Source organism: Phaseolus vulgaris, chromosome 7 (genome assembly GCF_000499845.2).
Source record: "Phaseolus vulgaris cultivar G19833 chromosome 7, P. vulgaris v2.0, whole genome shotgun sequence".
Classification (NCBI taxonomy): domain Eukaryota; kingdom Viridiplantae; phylum Streptophyta; class Magnoliopsida; order Fabales; family Fabaceae; genus Phaseolus; species Phaseolus vulgaris.
Genome location: NC_023753.2, coordinates 9,122,017 through 9,141,660, shown reverse-complemented (window position 1 = coordinate 9,141,660; position 19,644 = coordinate 9,122,017). Strand labels below are relative to the sequence as shown.

Sequence of the window (19,644 nt, the reverse complement as noted above, 5' to 3'; positions counted from 1 at the left end):
TAAGATGACTTAGGAAATATATAAACTAAATGGTTGAATGAAATGTTGATGGAAGACATCACCAAATATCTTTCATTGACTAAAATTTAGAATTTAATAATGGAAGGCATATGCAAGTTATGACAACTTAACCTTACTCTATTTTATATCTTAATTAGGTTGTACTCTTGAAAATCACCTTAGAAAGTATATAAGAACTTTAGATTTTGTTCTTGAGTAAATGAAAAAAAAAGAAAGGAAGAAGAAGAAGAAAAAATACAGTTTTTGACAAATAAGAGTTACACTTATAACTTAAATTGAAGAAAGAAATTTATCTTTTTTCAAATTTTTATAGTGACGCTCATTTATTACTTTGATAAGTTCAGACTTTATTTCAACTCCAATCTTACACTATAAATAATATTTATTATAATAAATATTACATACAATTAATCATATAAAAAACTGAAATCCTTACGAGTATGATTTTACTTTTTTTAGATGCAAATAATCTCCTTTTCATGAAGATATTTATAATAGTTTTGAAAAATATTTTTTTTAATAAAAATATTTATGAAAATTTTAAATGAATGTATTAGTAAATATGAATTTAATAACCCAACTGTTTTCAATTATTTTTTTTAATGTAAAATTTAAATAAAATATTTATAATATTTTAAATAATTAAGTATGCTAAATTATAAATTACTAATTTAATCCTAAATATTCCAAACTTGGAGAACATATTTATAATCATATTTAAAATTTAAAATTTATATGAAAATTATCCTAAAAAATTATATGTAATTGTTGAATTACAACTATTCTCACTCTAAAAAAGATAGTTATAACATTTGAAAAAAAGAAGATATTTTTTTGTTACAATATATTTTTAAACAATTGAAATAAGTAAATTTGAAATTACAAATTTCACTTCAACTAGTATCTGCTTTCATAAATCGTTCATCAAAATTTAAAAAAAAATCAAAATTAACCGTGTTAAATGTTTATATGTATATGGATCAAAATAGAAATGCGTTAACCGTGTTAAAATTAATAATGAAAGGAAAATCAATTACATCAAATAAAGAAAAGTAAAGTAAATAACATTTATAGTATAAAAACCAATTCAACAAACTTTGACTAAATTAAGAATTTGTGATACATTATGAAATATAAGGAATTTAATATTTTTTATTTTATAAGAACTATTATAAAATTATATGTAAAATAAATTTTAATAAGTAGTTGCTAGTTTAAAAATATTTTTTCCTATGTTATGAGAATTAAGAAAAGTTTTAAAAAAATTATTATCAATATATTGGTCTAACTAAAACTTTTTTAAAACTAAGTAAAAATAAGAGAGTTTCAAAATTGCACACATAGGACAAAATCTTTTTTAAACAATTTCTTAGTTTCAAAACTAAGAAATTTTAATTGAGACGTGGACTGTTTGTTTCTGCACATCCATAGGTTCGTGTCTCACCCCATAGATAATGGAAAAATACTTTTTTATCCTTCTTGTGTCATCCATAGAGTAGCTTCCGGATTATGTAATGCAGACACGCATTTGAAAAAAGACTTTTGGATTACATAATCTCAAAACTAATCATGCATCTGAAAAAAGACTTTCGGATTATGTAATCCGGAAGCTAATTACGAATTTGAAAAAATACTTTCGGATTACGTAATCCGAAATATCATATAGGGGAGAAAAGAATATATGGAGGTGCATGAAGAAACAGCCTGAGATGTGTGTAGAAAGTTCAAAGAAAATCCAAATTCATATCTCAATTTTTTATCAGAGCCCACAACTCTTTTTTATTGACTTTAAAAACATAAGAAGTATGTTAATATATAAATCTTTTGAAAAATAATAAATTATAAAGTGTATGAGTTTTGTGTCTTATATATAAACGTGTGACTTAGTCTAAAAAGATTTAATTGAAAGTATTTTAGGTTTAATTTTTAATTTAAATTTTATGGGATATTTTTTTATATATAAGGAATGATATAGTAGTATTTTAAAAAAGAGTGAGAATAGAAAAGTTTTGAAGTAAATTGAGGAAGGGGGAGTTTGGGCCTTTACATTTTGGGTTGTTTAGAAATATAGTTTGGGTGTTTGTTCGTGCATCTCATCAAAGTTTTCCTGCACCCCATCAAAGTTCTTATTGCACCCCCATCAAATAAGTGAAATGATTAAATATCCCATATAATTCATCCTTATTTCTTAAAAAAAATTCTGGAACAAAAATTCAGAAAAATTATTCTAGAAAATACATTCCAAAACATTATATGTATTTTGGAAAATTTATTCTTCAATTCTGAAAAACGTTTTTCAAAAATATATTTGTTAGACTCTGGAAAGTATGTTCTGGAAAGTTTTCAAAAAATAATTTTAAAGAGAATAAAACAGTTTTTTTCATTTAAAAAAAAGGATAAAATAGTATTTTTGAATAAGTTCTCTCCTTTTATTTTTCTCTTAAAAGTAACAATGGAGGGGTTAGGGTTTGAGTTAGTTGAGAGTTTGATGGATTTGAACTCTTTTTATGAGTTGGTGATCACGTTTTGATTATGTAAAGTGATATAGAAGTTCGTAAATGTGTTTGGTTCCTCTCTTTATTCCACTTTTGTTATATGTTTACTTTGTAAACCATGCATGTGTGAATAAATTGGTACATTTCAGAACTATTCAAAGTTTAAGAAATTTGAAACTTCTTGAATAAGGTTTGTTTTTATTAAGATTAAAACTGAAAAATATTTAAAATTTGATACATATAAATAATATACGCATAAATATTTTAATATTATTAGGAAGAGAGAATGTATAGCACAAAAAGTTACATGATGACGTATTAACGTAGTTAATAACTGATAACTAAAATATAAGTAATTGAAACATGTGAAGTACTCATTTTAAATCCTTTGCATATGTAAAGGTATTTAAAATGGCTTAGTAGTATAATAAAAATACACTACACCAATAATAATAATAATAATAATAACTAATTTACTAAATAAAATCAAACACTTTAATAAAACTTTAATTTCATGAATTATTTTTTTAGTATCTAAATTTCATCTGTCAGGTGTTATATAACATCTCTATTTATATTATTTAAAGACTATATCATGTATTCAATATCTAATTAAATATTTATGTTTATATGTATTAATCATACAATATTTTAAAATATATATTCCTATTTATAGGAATTTTAACATTTACATATTTTAAAAATAAAATATTAAAACAAAATAAAATATTTTATTAGTTTATAGTGAAACTTTATCACCCACAACTTCATCGACTCTGGTGTAATACACGATCACCACAAATAATATGGTAAGTTAACAATTTTTAAAACTTCTAATATAACTATAACTTTAAATTACAATCATATAATTTATGACTGTCATACATTTCATTATATGAAATCAGTCCAGTGTCTATAAATAATTCATACTCAATATTCCTCATATTAAAAATTTATTGACCAATACATACAAACACTTTACTCTACTTATAAAAGACTCATGCTTTTAGACTTAGAGATATGCATATGTCATATTGTCATACTACACACACACTATGTGGCTATGTGTCTCAAAAGTACTTGATTAAGCCAATAGTGGTTTGGAGCCAAGAGTGGCCACAAACCCAAAGAATACTTGAAACGTATTTTGTAGCCTTAGTCTCCCGATATGTAGTTGGAAAGGTACTTTGTGAATATCATTTTACTGTATAAGGGTTGGACCACCCTTGAAGTGGTCCCATTTTATTTCATTGTTATTTGCTGATAAAAAAAAGCCTTAGTCTCCGTAATGAAACCTAATCTAAATTATTGTGTATTTCTCTATTTCCTAATCTATCTACATTATAAGTAATTATTGTTTGTACTAACTTAGGAAGGAGAGTTATTGTGAAAAGCTTTTAAATTTGATAAAAATATAATTCAATCATCTCTTATTCTGTTTTTCCCTATTTTTACATATATTTTTTTCCTTATTACTTCAAAACTATAACCTTGTTGTCAAGTACAAGTTTGAGAAATGATCATCGAGCCATCAATTCAAATGACCACCCAACAATTTCAATCTTGAATAAATCTAAACAACCTAATGAATCACACAAAGAGTATTGGTTACATTATAATGAATTTTGTTATGCTCATATACATATCCTAATCAATTGGAATGAGGTTAAACAAATACTTGAGTAAGTTATTCAACAACTTGGTTTTCATTGTGTTACATATAACACTAAATGTTATAGTAGTATAATTGATTACGTATTTTTTTGAAGATTGGTCTTACAAGTTAACAACATTAACAACAAACAAGTTTCACATGAGTCTTTTCCATAATGGTTTAAATGATATGCAAGTGTCAAGATCCACAGTGTTTATATTTTGTTAATACAATCAAATTATTGAACCTGATTCATATGACTAATACACAAGTTAATGATGAGAGGAATGAAATGATTGATCCAAACATGAAAGCATTAGTTTGACGACCTAATTCATGTGCAACATCATGGAGCATGTACTTTGTTAATAAGTATAAGTTCCATACAAAGATGTGGAGTGATGGTAAAAAAAACTACAAATTGTGGAGTGCATGTAAACCTTGTTATCAAAGGAGGAGAAGACAACTTCTTTAGTGTCGTCAAACATATTTGTGAATTGGAATATTTAGGAATGAGTAAGAAGATTTCCCTTTGCTATATTGTCAATGGTTTAATCCAAGAATGACTATTGGCACGAGAGTTTATTCACAAGCTCTCAAACCAAATATAAAATCATAAATATAAAGCATAACATATTTTAATTTTAATATTTAAAATTGTTGTGATTCTGTGGGTTTTGTGGTTGGGAGTCCAAAAGAGCTCATTCAGAATCGGTGCATGTCATCTTATAAATGTATTGAATTATTGAGAACTTCAACTTTGCCTCTAGTACCCACTAATGTGATTTAGGTTAAAACTTTAAAAATAATTACACAAAGTTATTGAATTTGTTTTATTGTGAAGTTTGTGTTTGAAAATGTATGATATGAATTTGAGATTGAACACTAGAATAGTTCCACACATGGAATTAATTTCAAACATGGAGTGTTTAGATATTTTGCAAGTTGTTTTGCAAATGAGATTTCAAATTATGAGTCTATTTGTTTTGTTCTTGTCATGTGATTTGTATTGCCTTTGTTCTTGTCATGTGTTTGACACTGATTGTGTTATTGTAATGTGTTTTGTTATTTATTGTGTTATTTGTTAATGACATGTTTTTGCATCTTCTCATATACAATAGATTCTAATGGGATCCGATACAACATATTAACTCATTGGCTTGTGGGTACTTCAATCTTTCTCTCTAAAATCCAAAAATTCTCATCACTTAGCACTTTTATTTTCTATTGTATTATTTAATTACATGGGACTTCTTTGTAAATTGTCTAATCTAAAATATTATGAGTTTTTAATAATTTCTAGATATCAAGCTCAATTTGATTTGTATGTGTTTGGATTTTAATTAGTTATTGTATCCATTTTATATTCATGTGTTATTAGTTATCACTGTATGAAAATTATTAAATAAAAATTAATTTTATAGACAAAAAATAATTAATTACTATATTAAATAAATTAAATATTTATTTTAAAAATTAAAATAATTATTAGTATTTAAAGTAATTCTATTATTAATAAATAATTTTTAAAATGTTAACTAATTATCTACCTAAGTTTAAGTCTTCTCTAACAACTTCTCCTAGTAGATTGAAGATGGAGTTGATTATCTAACCATATTTATAACCTCTAATAAAGGGTGAAGATGGAAAATATAATTACTTTTGTGTACAAGGTTGAATAAAAAAAAATAAACTCTAAATATATCATTGCAGTAATGAATATTGTTTGTAATGAATATCAATCATTTTTACAAACAAAAATTAATATTACATCACTTACAAAATTACAATTTTTAATAAAATTATGTTTTTTTACTATTTATAACAAGATTTAATAACTAATATTTTTTATTTTCATTCTTACACCAAAATGAAGTTCAATTCTCACACACAAAAATATTTTATAATCTTGTAAAATGTGTGATTATTGTGAATTAATCAAAGGTTATAAAACCCATACATAGAAGAAAAGGCCTGGGACTCATTTTTATATATGGACAAACTTTTGTTAAAAAGAAAACTATACACACTAATCGTTTTCATCTCTTTTTTAGATTTTCACGTCACTTACCTACTCTTCTCTCGGTTTATCTTTCTTAATTTAGATTATATATATATATATATATATATATATATATATATTATACCTGAGTGAAAAGATGGGGCCCAGGCACGGTCGGTTGATGTAGTGTAGTTGCTGACGTGTCGGTCTTCTTCTCTTTCAGTCGGTCGCTCCTTCTTGGTGTCTCCTTCGGTCGGGCGGGGGAGGGTACCTGCGAAGGCACTCCGACGCTCAAGTAAGTGTGAGATTCTAAGTGTGGTTTAGTCAGTGAATGAAAACGTACCTTTCTCTGGCTTGAGCACATATTTATAGGATTGCCTAATGGGCTTTCTATTCCTTGGGCTCAGGGAGGTTGTGGATAGGTCCTGTCAATCGTGCTCCGGAATGTCCGGGGAACATATCTTCTTTAAACGCGCATTCCTTATTCTTCGGAGGTGTATCTTAACCACTTTTAGCTGTCATACATGCCTCACATTTATTGTGGCTTCGGTCGGTCGGCCACGTTCGTCCGGTGCCTACCGATACACTTGCCCCCAGGCTCGAGGTGAATAAATGCCGAAGAGTCGTAATGATTGTTTTTTCGAGGTGTCAGGCATTAAATGTAACGGTGTGATGGGACGTTTGCTTTTGGTCGAAGACGGCGGAGATGAATCCGGCGGTGTGGATTAAGTGACGTTTCGAATTCCGGCTGATATGGGTCGTAGGATGAGAGGGGATCTAACGGATGGGGGTGAGAGGCAAATGCTATAAATAGCAGCCCCAGTTGTAGGAGGACCACGTTTCCTTGAGTTCGGCATCCGAGTTGCTCCGATTGCCGAGTCCACTTTGCGAGTTGTTGCGTTGTACGAAACATAGTTGCCGACCGAGCTGTATATTTGTGAACGAAAGGTTAGTTATGTCTCAACTTTCTTCAAATAGAGCTAGTAGGGAGTCGAGTGAGAGTGGGGAGTCATCGTCCGGAAGTGGCGAAAGTACGAGTGGGTCCGTGGGTCCGAGTTATGAGTGGGTAGATAGTAGCGTTAGGAATATACCCACTATTTTCAAGACACCGGACGACTTGGATAAAGTGATAGCTAGGGCCCCTGTCGTGCGGTCGGGTTTACCTTCAGATATTCTTATTGTCGAAATATGTGGGTATACCGACCGTGTCTGTCATGGAAGGGAGAACGCTCCGGTAGATTTCTTTTATGTTTATAGTACGTTATTCGTTGATTTGAAAGTGACGTTGCCGTTTGATGAGTTCACGATGGATGTGCTACGGTTTCTGAATCTAGCTCCAACCCAACTTCATCCGAACTCATGGGCGTGCATGCAGGCCTTCCGAATGGTGTGTCAACTTTTTGACTTGACGCCCAGAGCGGAAGTGTTTTTATTTTATTATAACACACATTCGTTCAACCCGGTAAGTTGGGTGTCGTTGACCAGCCGTCCGGGGTGTGTACGTTTTGCGGCTTTCACCACGTCCTACAAGAACTTCAAGGAGCAATATTTCAAGATATTTGTGGAGCCGGAAGGACGAGAGTATTTTTATAATAATGATGTTACCAAGTTTCCATTCCATTGGACCCAGAATCGGACTGTGCTTAACACGAGTTCCCGTACGGCCCTGTCGGCTTTGGATAAGGCTGTTATGGTGGTGTTTGACCAACTCCCTCACAAGTTACCTACGAGGGAGATAATTTCGTTATATGCGTCGTCCGATCCCTGGGCGGATTTTATTGGTATGTGATTGTAAATTTGGTTTGGTTGAATAACTCCATTAATAGTGTTTAATTCCTGTGTGTTTTGCAGAAATCATGAGTAGGGCGGACGCTTCCTTGCATGAGTATATGAACAAGCTGCGCCAGAGTAGGGATGCTCAGTCAGCTTCTGTCGACACGGCCGGGGTGTTGGCGGCAGTTCCGTCTACAACGATTCTTGCGGCGGGGGCCTCGATTGCTGCTAAGAAAAGGGGTCGGCCTCCTAAGGGAAATCAGGACGGCCGAGCTGGGCCATCCCGAACAACCTCTGAGCCAACGCTGTTGGCGGTCGGCATGGATATAGCTGCCCACCTGCAGGCGGAGCTGACCGCCGAAGAGAATGAAATTTTTGCCACCATCCCTACAACTAAACTGATGGTGGAAACATTGGAGTTACAAAGTCGGGCGCTTATGGCAAGCCGGACGGTGGTCGAAGAGCTCGAGAGAGTGACGACCGTTACCATACCTCGGCTAAAGAAAGATGTGACCGAGGCTACTCAAGCCACGAAGATGTCGACCGAGAAGGCCGAGAAGTTAAAGGTCCAGTTGGAAGAGAAGCAGACGGCCTTAAAAGCGCAAGAGGAACTCACGAAGAGCCTTGAGGCGCAACTGAAAGGAGGAGCCGACCGGGAGGAGGCTTTAAAAGCGGAAGTGGCTAAGTGTCACGACTTCATGCTTCGCATTAGCGAAGAATACTTCCGGTTGGGCATCCAACAAGTAGCTTGTCTGCACGGTACGCCACTGGAGGACGACCGCTATGACATTGAGAAAGTGGTGGTCGAAGGAAAACTTGTGCCGACCAATCCTGGCGACATCAATGAGGAGGCTGAGGCGGAGACTCCGGGACCACAACCGGACGCCTCGTTCGAAGAATTAATGAATATGCCATAGATAATTGCTGGACCCGGCATGTGGGCATCGTACAATAGTTTTATTTTGGATTTGCTGATTGGCCGGATTGATATTTTTGAACCTTGTTGTAAGTAGATTTTATTAAGTTGGATGCCGGCCTAGGCGTAGTTGATTTCGTTAGCAACAATGCGAGTTAATCCTGATGTCGAACGAGGCATAAGTAATTGCAAAATAAGTGAATTCTGATGCCGAACGAGGCGTAAATAAGCTTGACTACGTTAAAGTAATGTTAATGCGTATGCCGAACGAGGCATAAATAACTTAAAGTAATAAGATAATTCGGATGCCGAACGAGGCATAAAGAATCCTGACTACGTTAAAGTAATGTTAATGCGGATGCCGAACGAGGCATAAATAATTTAAAGTAATAAGATAATTCGAGGCATAAAGAATCCTGACTACGTTAAAGTAATGTTAATGCGGATGCCGAACGAGGCATAAATAATCCTTATTACTTTACAGTAATAAGTTAATTTGGATGCCGAACGAGGCATAAATAACCCTGATTAGGTTTAATTCAGATGCTGAACGAGGCATAAATAATCCTTATTACTTTAAAGTAATAAGTTAATTTGGATGCCAAACGAGGCATAAATAACCCTGATTACGTTAAAATAATGTTTATTCGGATGCCGGACGAGGCATAAATAACCCTGATTAGGTTTAATTCAGATGCCGAACGAGGCATAAATAATCCTTATTACTTTAAAGTAATAAGTTAATTTGGATGCCGAACGAGGCATAAATAACCCTGATTACGTTAAAGTAATGTTTATTCGGATGCCGAACGTGGCATAAATTGGGAGTAATAAAAGGAGTAGGAGACTGATTTTAATTTATAGTGCCTCGTTAAAACCTTCTCGGTCGTAAACCCTCCTTAGGGAAAAACCGACCGAGCGAGGAAAGAGTACACTTTTTATTAAGTTCAACTGTAATAAAATTTGAGATGCGTGGCATTCCACGTTCTCGGTATGTCCTTCCCAGATAAATGTTCTAAGTAATAGGCTCCACCGGCTACCGTATCTGCTATGCGAAAAGGTCCTTCCCAATTGCTAGAGAACTTGCCTCCTTCCTTCCGAGCGCTGCTCCGCATTCGCCATACTAAGTCGCCTTTGTGGAACAATCTTGGTTTGACTTTGGAGTTGTATCGTCTGGCCGCCCGAATTTTGCATGCTTCTTCTCTAATTCTACACTTGTCCCGGAGTTCGTTGATGAGATCGAGGCCGACCGAGAGGCTTTCCTTGTTTAGATGAAGATCGAGGGTTTGCCGACGGAGAGAGGGTTCTCCAATCTCGACGGGGATCATAGCTTCAGTGCCATACGTTAGGCTGTACGGCGTTTCTTGTGTAGTCGTCTGAGGAGTACAGCGATATGCCCATAAGACTTCTAAGAGTTCTTCAGTCCAGTTGCCCTTTGCTGGGCCGAGACGTTTCTTCAGTTCGTTCAAGATGACCTTGTTTGCAGCTTCTGCTTGTCCGTTTGTTTGTGGATGTTCGACTGAACTAGCGATGTGTTTGATGTGGAGCTTCTCGTAAAATTCAGCTAACGTTCGGTCGGTGAATTGCCGACCGTTATCGGTGATGATGATTTGTGGAAGCCCGAAGCGGCAAACGATATTTTTCCATATGAAATTTTGAACATTGCGGGCGGTGATTGCAGTCAGAGGCTCGACTTCGATCCACTTGGTGAAGTAATCAATGCCGACTAGTAAGAATTTACATTGGCCTTTACCGGGGGCGAAAGGACCAATGATGTCCATACCCCATTGGACGAACGGCCAAGGTGATAACATAAAATGGAGTTCCTCAGGTTTTTGATGGGACAAAGTGCCAAACTCTTGGCATTTAAGACATTTTTGGACGAAATTGGTGCAGTCACCTTGGACGGTCGGCCAGTAGTATCCGGCCCGGAATACTTTGGCAGCCATTGTCCGTGCGCCGGAGTGAGTTCCACAAATTCCTTCGTGCAACTCTTGGACGACATAGGAAGCTTGGTTTTGTGTCAAACATTTAAGGAGTGGTTGGGTATAACCTCGGCGATAAAGGTTGTTGCCAATTAAGACAAAACGGGCGGCCTGCAGCTTCATGGTTTTTTCGCCGAGAGGACTACATGTGCCGTCGAGTAAATATTGCTTGATTGGGGTAATCCAAGTAGATTCCGCGTCGGTCGTTAGGCATTCCTGTAGGTCGATGCTTGGGCATGCAAGCGTAACATGGATGACCGACCTATGCATTCCTTTACACTTCGTGGTTGCTAACCGGGACAAGGCGTCCGCGCGAGTATTGTGATCGCGTCGAACGTGCTGCATAGAAATTTCAGAAAAGGTGCTCATCGACTTTTTGACTAAGTGATAGTATCACTGTAAAAAGCTTTCTCGGACTTCATATTCGTCATTAAGTTGACCGATGACTAGCCTGGAATCACTTCTACAAATTAACTTAGTGATTTCCAATTCTTGAGCGAGGCGTAGACCGGCTAAAATGGCTTCATATTCGGCCTGATTGTTTGAAGTTTTGAAGTCGAATTTTAGGGCTTGCTCGATGACAATCTCGTCGGGACCTTCCAAAACGACTCCAGTGCCGCACGACCTTTCGTTGGAGGAGCCGTCCACGTATAGGACCCACAATGAGTGTTCAATCTCGGCTGAGGAAGGAGTGAGTTCGGTTGCGAAATCAGCAAGAGCTTGCGACTTGATGGCCCCTCGTGGTTGGTACTAAATATGGAATTCGGATAGTTCTATCGTCCATCCGATCATTCGTCCGGCTAAATCTGGTTTAGTGAGAATCTTTACTATGGGGTAATTTGTCCGAACAATAATACGATGATTTTGAAAATACATCCGCATTCGTCGGGCGGTAATAACGAGAGCCGTAGTTACTTTTTCGATCGTTTGGTATCGGATTTCGGCGCCATGGAGGGCGCGGCTGACGAAATAAACTGGTCGTTCTTCAAAATTGATTTCTTGCACTAAGACTGAACTGACGGCTTCGTGTGAAACAGCGAGGTAGACTATAATGGGCTCTCGGGCGTCCGGTTTCTGGATGACCGGCGGGGAAGATAGAAAAGTTTTTAATTGGAGGAAAATTTCTTCGCATTCGGTCGACCATTCAAAGCGGGATGCTTTTTTCAATAGTCGGACGATGGGTCTCGTTCGTTCGGCAAGTTTAGGAACAAATCTGGATAGAGCGGTGAGTCGGCCGATAAGTCTCTGAATTTCCTGAATGGAGTTGGGACTTCTCATTTCGGAGATAGCTTTACATTTCTCGGGGTTAGCTTCGATGCCTCTATGAGTTAGCATAAAACCTAAGAACTTCCCCCCCTCGACGCCGAACGCACACTTGTCAGGATTGAGTCGCGTCTGGTGTTGGCGGAAGGCCTGAAAAACTTCTTTTAGGTCAGCAATGTGTTGTTTGCATGAGTCGGACTTGACGACAATGTCATCGACATAGACTTCAACATTCCTGCCGATCATGTCGTGGAATACATGGTCCATTAGTCTTTGATAAGTGGCCCGACATTTTTGAGTCCGAAGGGCATAACTTCATAGTAGAAGTTATTGGAATCAGTCATGAAGGCTGTCTTCTTTCGGTCGGCCGGGTGCATTTGGATTTGATTATAACTTGAGTAGGCGTCAAGGAAGCTGAGGATGTGATGTCCGACCGCTCCATCAACGAGACAATCAATGGTAGGTAGAGGGTAAGAGTCTTTTGGGCATGCCTTATTAAGGTCCGTGTAATCAACACACATTCGCCATTTTCCGTTTGTTTTCTTTACCATAACCACGTTGGCGAGCCATGTGGTGTAATGGGCTTTCCGAATGAATCCAGCTTGTAATAATTTATCCGCTTCGTCACGTGCGGCTTGACGTCGTTCCTCGCCTACATGTCTTTTCTTTTGAGCTATTGGCCTAGCCTCTTTATACAGTGATAGTCGGTGAGTGATAACCTGTGGGTCTACGCCAGGCATATTCGCGACCGTCCAGGCGAACAGATCGGCATTTTTAACGAGTGTCGTTCCAATGGCCATTAGGTCGTCCGGCTTCAGCGAAGTGCCGATGTGCGTAGTGTGGCGATCATTGCGAAGCGGGAATGGATGCAAGTCTTCTCCTGCTTCCATACGGGGATCGTCCATACGAGGGTCGAGGTCAACAAGGGCTATCATCTGACGACGGGACATGTGCCGTCCGGAACGCCGAGTGGGAGATCGTCCTCGTTTTTGTGGGACTCGGTCGTCCAAATTGGTTGTGTAGAGTCGTCGAGTTGGCTCACTTTTCAAACTTGCGACATAACATTCTCTAGCGGTTTTTTGATCGACATGGATGGTTGCAATGTCGTTAGTGGCCGAAGGGAATTTCATGGCTAAGTGTGGGGTGGAGACAATGGCTTTTAATCTGTTGATGGACGGTCGGCCGAGCAGGATGTTGTAGGAAGTCTGGGCGTTAACCAGTAGATATCGTACGTTTATTGTTTTGTGGAGACCGTCTTCCTCACCAAAGGTTGTATATAAGTCTATATACCCCTTAGTGTCGACCCGTTCACCTGAGAACCCTACAATTTGTTCGTTATAGGGTTGAATATCTGATTCTGGGATACGCATTTTCTTGAAAATTTCCCAGTATAATATGTCGAACGAGCTACCTTGGTCGACCAAGGTCTTGGCAATTGCGAACTTGTCAATTTCTACAGTGATTACCATAGGGTCGTCCTGGGCTGGATCTATAGCTGAAAAGTCATCGTCAGTGAAGGTGATCAGAGGTATGTGTGGACGCCTCCTTGTGGTAGCATGAGCGGACTGGATGTCCCGGAGATGTTTCTTTCGGGCGGAATTTGAGCACTCGCCACCGGCAAAGCCTCCGGCTATATAATTTGCTTCGTGGTTCGGTTCGCCCAAGTTAACGGGTCCAGCAATCATGTTGATGACTTCGCGGACTCGTTGGCGAGGGCGGGTGTTTCGGTCGGGACTTGTGCTGCGGGCGCGTGTACGCCGAACGAGGCTTTCACTGCGTTTTCCGCGAAGCCTGGTTATGGTCGGTTCGGCGTTTGTAATCGTTAGGTATGACCGGTCGACACCACGAGATGGACGGTCGGTACTCCGTGGTGGGGATCTTGAATTCCTTGTCCTCTTAACGAACTGTCTCAAATGACCAGCCTGGATGAGCTCTTCGATTTTGTCCTTCAACGCCTGACATCCTTCGGTCGTGTGGCCGAAGTTTCAATGGTATTGACAATGCTTAGCGGTGTCTGCATTCGGTGGCGTTTGATATTGCTTCAATATCAGGATTAAGTCTGTTTGTAGTGCTTCATCTAGGGCTCGTCCCCTCGGCACAGTTAAGGGGGTGTAACTGTTAAACCTGGGGATTCGGCCTCCTCTGCTCCGGTCGGATCTTGGAGTGATTCGGACGGTTCGTTCGGTCTCGACTTCTCTTTCTTTGTTCGGGGTTTGATCTTTGAGGACTTTAGATCCGACGGTTTTGAACCGTTGGTGGTAATCGATGTGTTCTTCGATTTGCATGAATTTGGTTGCTCGAGTTCGAAGGTCTTCCATGTCTTGAGGCGGCTTCTTGATGAGACTTTCAGTAAAACGGCTCGGCCGGATGGCCGAGACCAAATGGTGCAATGCAACTTCCTGCTTGAGTCCTCGGATGTGCATACATGCTTTGTTGAACCTATCTAGAAAGGTTCTGAGAGATTCACCTTTTTCTTGTTGTACCGCTAGGAGAGACATGGAGGACATGTGATGCGGTCGGCTGGTGGCATATTGAGTGGAGAATTTTACAGCTAAGATGTCAAAGTCGTCAATGGAGTTCGGAGGCAGCTCTGTAAACCAGGTAAGAGGTTCTCCCGGAAGGGACGTGGGGAATACTTTACACCACACATTATTATCTGTGGTATACAAAGTCATTTGCGTCTTGTAGACATTTAAATGCTCGTCCGGGTCGGTCGAGCCGTCATAGAGTTTAATAGCGAGACCTCTCCATTTGTCAAGAAGTGGTGTGGTGATAATTTCGTCTGTAAAAGGATGACCCCTTTTACTTGACTTTCTTTCGACTGTTTCAGCTCTGGAAGCAGGATTGGTATTGGCCGGTGTAGGTATGAGAGAGGCGGTTCGGTCGGCCATATGGGATTGGCCTTCTCGTTCGGGATTATCGACCTGTTGCTGGAGTTGTGCATTCTGCTCTCTTAATAAGGCGATTTCTTCTTCTTGGCGGCGTCTATCTTCTTCATGTTGACGATGGTCTTCCATCCCCTTTTGTCGCAGTTCCTCCATCTGAGCTTGGAGGGTTTGAATCATAGTCATCTGTTCTGCCATAGCGTCGTTGTTGTTTCTTGTCGCAACCATTATATCTTCAAAAAGTTGAAGATTTGCCTCGGCCCCACGGTGGGCGCCAATTGTACCTGAGTGGAGAGATGGGGCCCAGGCACGGTCGGTTGATGTAGTGTAGTTGTTGACGTGTCGGTCTTCTTCTCCTTCAGTCGGTCGCTCCTTCTTGGTGTCTCCTTCGGTCGGGCGGGGAGGGTACCTGCGAAGGCACTCCGACGCTCAAGTAAGTGTGAGATTCTAAGTGTGGTTTAGTCAGTGAATGAAAACGTACCTTTCTCTGGCTTGAGCACATATTTATAGGATTGCCTAATGGGCTTTCTATTCCTTGGGCTCAGGGTGGTTGTGGATAGGTCCTGTCAATCGTGCTCCGGAATGCCCGGGGAACATATCTTCTTTAAACGCGCATTCCTTATTCTTCGAAGGTGTATCTTAACCACTTTTAGCTGTCATACATGCCTCACATTTATTGTGGCTTCGGTCGGTCGGCCACGTTCGTCCGGTGCCTACCGATACATATATATATATATATATAATTATAAAACAATTAAAAATGTGTATAGAATTTTAAAAATTGGAATCTTATTACAGTATAATTTTTGAAAAACTCATAAATGAAAGTTACTGTTTTCCATATTATTTTGATAAAAAAAATATTGAAAGTCAAGATTTAACAACAAAATATCTTGACCTATTTTGTTCATTTGTCTTACTTCACATTCGAAAACAGCAATTCCAATTTTGTGCCACAAAAAATTAAAATGGGGAAGTTATCCACTATCTTTTGAGTTAGGTAATCAAATCAAAATATATTCAATTAGCATAAGCCACATGGCGGAACTGAAAATGTACTATAATCAGTACATGATCATCATTAAAATTTCATTCTATAATTTCAACCAAGAATTCATTCTATAACAACAAAAAATATTGGTTAATCCTACATTTATTTTCTATACTTCTAATCCCTAAATAATAAATGGGATAGAAACTAAAAGAAGTTTTTTATTATAAAACTTGAGAAAGCATACCAGTAATTAAGAACTATAAACATATATGTACGAATAAGGAAAAATGATACTATAAACATATATAACGTGTAGAAAGTCCACCAAAGGTTTTATTCTATAAAAAAAAATAGTTTGGTCTGAACAACTGGGTGAAAAGTTGTACCTGATGATGTTTTTTTTAGAGTAGCAGTAGGAATTAGAGGACAGACAATTGTGACTTACTGATAGAAAAAATTGAAGTGTAGCAAGAAAAAAGTAGAGTTTAATTAGTGTGTTGAAAGTGAAAATTTAGGAGTGAAGGGAATGGGAGATGGTGAGGTTTTAGGGAAGTAAATAAAATGAGAGTAGAGATGTTGAAACATATGGTGTGTGCATTTATGGTTTGATGTGTAGATTTTGAGATTAAATTGAGGAGCTACTCTTCTAAATGAACACAGACAACAGAATTGAATTAAACCATTAAACCTGCACTGCACACTGCACCTGCAATTCCTCATCTTTGCCCATCCAGCCACCTCCATCCATGTGATTGCTTTCTAACCACTCTTTATGGTAACCTCCCTATTTAAAACATGCCTTTATCATCCCCATCTTTTCCATTTTCTCCCCTCCATCAATGCTATGGGTCTTTCTTGTTTCTATAATATCATTCTCTTTTTTTCCTTCTTCTCCCACTAACCACAACTTTTTTCCCCCTCCAACCTCCATTAATTCATATATGTATATATAATAGTTTTACATTTTCATTTAATTATTGAGTTAAATATGTTTTTCGTTCTTGTATTGCACCACAAAATTTATTTTCATTCGTGTTCTAAACTTTAAACTCTGGTGATACTTGTATTATGAAAATAATTAAAATGAATTTTCATGTATGTGAAATGATTGTTAATTTTATTTAAAGATTATTAGTTTTTTTAAAATTTATTATTATTTTAATTTGACTTGTAATTTTAAATAAGTTAAAGAAGAGAAATTTCAAATTGAACCAATTCTATATACGAAAAGATTCATTTCAATAATTTATATATTACAAATACTTCAATATTTGAATGAGTACGAGAATCAATTTTGTATTATAATATAAGAACGAAATACATATTTAATCATTAATTATTTAAAAAAATGTTAACTTTTATATTAATGGGATTCAATAGATTAAAGAATAATAATAATTTTTTATACTAAAGTCATCAATATTAATATAATAGTGTTTTTAAAATATAGGTATATAAATGATTTTGATTAGTTTAACTAGAAGTGCATAAAAAATAAAGTATTTGTTTGTTTAAAGAGTACATGTATCTGCCTGTGTGCCTATATAATAAAATGTGCAATGAGAGGGAGAGAGAGGGAGAAAGTTTTGTGAGACATCTTTTCTCTTCCTGAAAGGAACACAATGGATTCTTCTTCATCATCAGCAGCAGCAAGTGTTAGTGAGCATACAAAGGTTGTTCCAAAACAATGTGACATCTTCCATACAGGAAAGTACCCTTCATCTCGCAGGACTCATTCCTCATCCTCCTCTTCCTCCTTTGAGTCATTCTATTTCCCTGAGGATCCTCTTCTTAGTCCTTCATCTCCCCTTAGATTCTCAGGTGTTCCATTTTCTTGGGAACACTTGCCTGGAATTCCCAAGAAACAGAACTCCAAAAAGAAGCTGCAGGAGTCATCCTTGAAACTATTACCATTGCCCCCACCAACCACCACACACTCTTCTAAGAAGCTCAGTCAGGAAGAAGCAAGGGTGAGGAAGAAGAACTCAATACAAAGTGTTTTCCAAAGGGATCCTTTCTTTGCTGCACTGGTGGAATGCTCAAAGGATGATAGTGAAGAAACAAGTAGAAACTTGTGGAATGGAGCTAAGGTGCCAAGGAGTGTGAGTGATCGTTTTGGGTTCATTAGCCTTTATGGTTCTTGCAAGAGAACTTGTGCTGTTTCTGAGTCTTTAGTCTACCTTCCAAGCTCAAGAAGAAGCACCTGTGAACATGTTAGTCCCAGGTCCCTCTAAGCTTGTGAATTGTGATGATTGTGTTCATGTTGTTGTAAGAAAACCCAGAAAGAGGTATTTCTTTCCCTCTTTTCTTAATTTTTTTAAACCTTCATCTTTGTTTTTAGTTTCTAAAATATGGTATGTGAAGACAAGTATGTCTTTGGAAAACCCAACTTATTGTAATATGTTAATACAAGTATAGGTAGTAGTGCTTGTCTCCTTCTGTTAATTCTGAGATCACTCATGACTGATATTTTTCTTAATTTATTTTTATCACTTTGGTTTTTGTTTTTTTTGGTACCAAACATCTAAATCTCTAAATACAATATACGCTCTTTGCTGTATTCCATGTGATAAAAACACATGATGAGTGAAAACTACATGATCCCATGCGGAAACAATGTACTGGACCACAGTGGAAAGAGACTGTCATATTATTGATTTGACTTTTTTTTATTTTCTGTGCACATTTTGTATTTGTAAGTGTATCGTATGTATGAATGTGATTCCCAAAGATTTTCAGAGATGGCTATAGTGGCTGCTGATAACAGCTAGCTACTTGTTAAACTAATGAACACAATTACGTAAGCTCTGTAGTCTATCTGTACAAAACTACATACTTAGTATACCCTAAACAAACATGTAAGGCTTGGGATAAACTCTATCTAAAATCATACTCTACTAATGAGGTGGCTATAGAATTAGTACACCTTTTCAAATATTTTTTTAAGGTTATAATTAGTGGTGAACGAATCATGATTCATGACCACCCTCAGATCATATATCTCCCTCTATATCATTCTGATTCCCAGAATATATATTAAAATTTTGGATATCTTGGATGAAACTTCACAAATTGAGTGTACCCTATTATTGTTCTGCAGTGTAAGCTATATATAAAAAAGACTGAACTTTCATCTTCCTGCATATATATTTTCCTATTTCTAATAAGGTAAGAGATCTCATTTCAGGTCCTGAAGGTAATTTGACTTGGATTTCTAAGATATATGGATTCTGAATTATATGTGTTTTTCATCACCTATATTTCGCTGACACAAAAATAAAAATTTCAGTGATTTGTTTTGTACATATCACAGTACAATCAATTCAAGTCCACATGCTCCGTTTGGTTTTAGCATTTAGTGACACTTCCGTGTAGATTTTCAACAGCCAAAAGTGAGAAAAATGTTTTTAGATTATTATAATGGTACTTGTACGTTTTAACGTGCATTTAGTACCCAAAATTACACGTGTGGGACATATATAAGAATATGGAGTAAAATGGTTCTTTTTTAATAAACCAACCTACTCCAAGTTAAGTTTATTGATTCATTAAGTGGAGTTCAACTATTTGTAGAAACATATTAATCTGGTACATTACTCTACGTCACCTCCCTTAGGGGGGAAAAATATCGTATTTTGGAGGAAAAAGAAGAGACA

The 19,644-nt window shown here is 36.9% G+C and overlaps 2 protein-coding genes across 2 annotated transcripts; one reads left to right on the top strand and one right to left on the bottom strand.

Annotated features, from left to right (window-relative positions):
- Positions 1–14,094: 14,094 nt before the first annotated feature.
- Positions 14,095–15,222, bottom strand: LOC137829009 (uncharacterized). Its single transcript, XM_068635806.1, has one exon. It carries the CDS (start codon positions 15,220–15,222, stop codon positions 14,095–14,097), a length of 1,128 nt encoding a protein of 375 aa, XP_068491907.1.
- A 2,311-nt stretch (positions 15,223–17,533) lies between these two features.
- On the top strand, positions 17,534–18,433 carry LOC137828832 (uncharacterized). The gene has a single exon (XM_068635564.1). The coding sequence runs from the start codon at positions 17,611–17,613 to the stop codon at positions 18,220–18,222; it is 612 nt and encodes a 203-aa protein (XP_068491665.1). The 5' UTR covers positions 17,534–17,610; the 3' UTR covers positions 18,223–18,433.
- Positions 18,434–19,644: the final 1,211 nt, after the last annotated feature.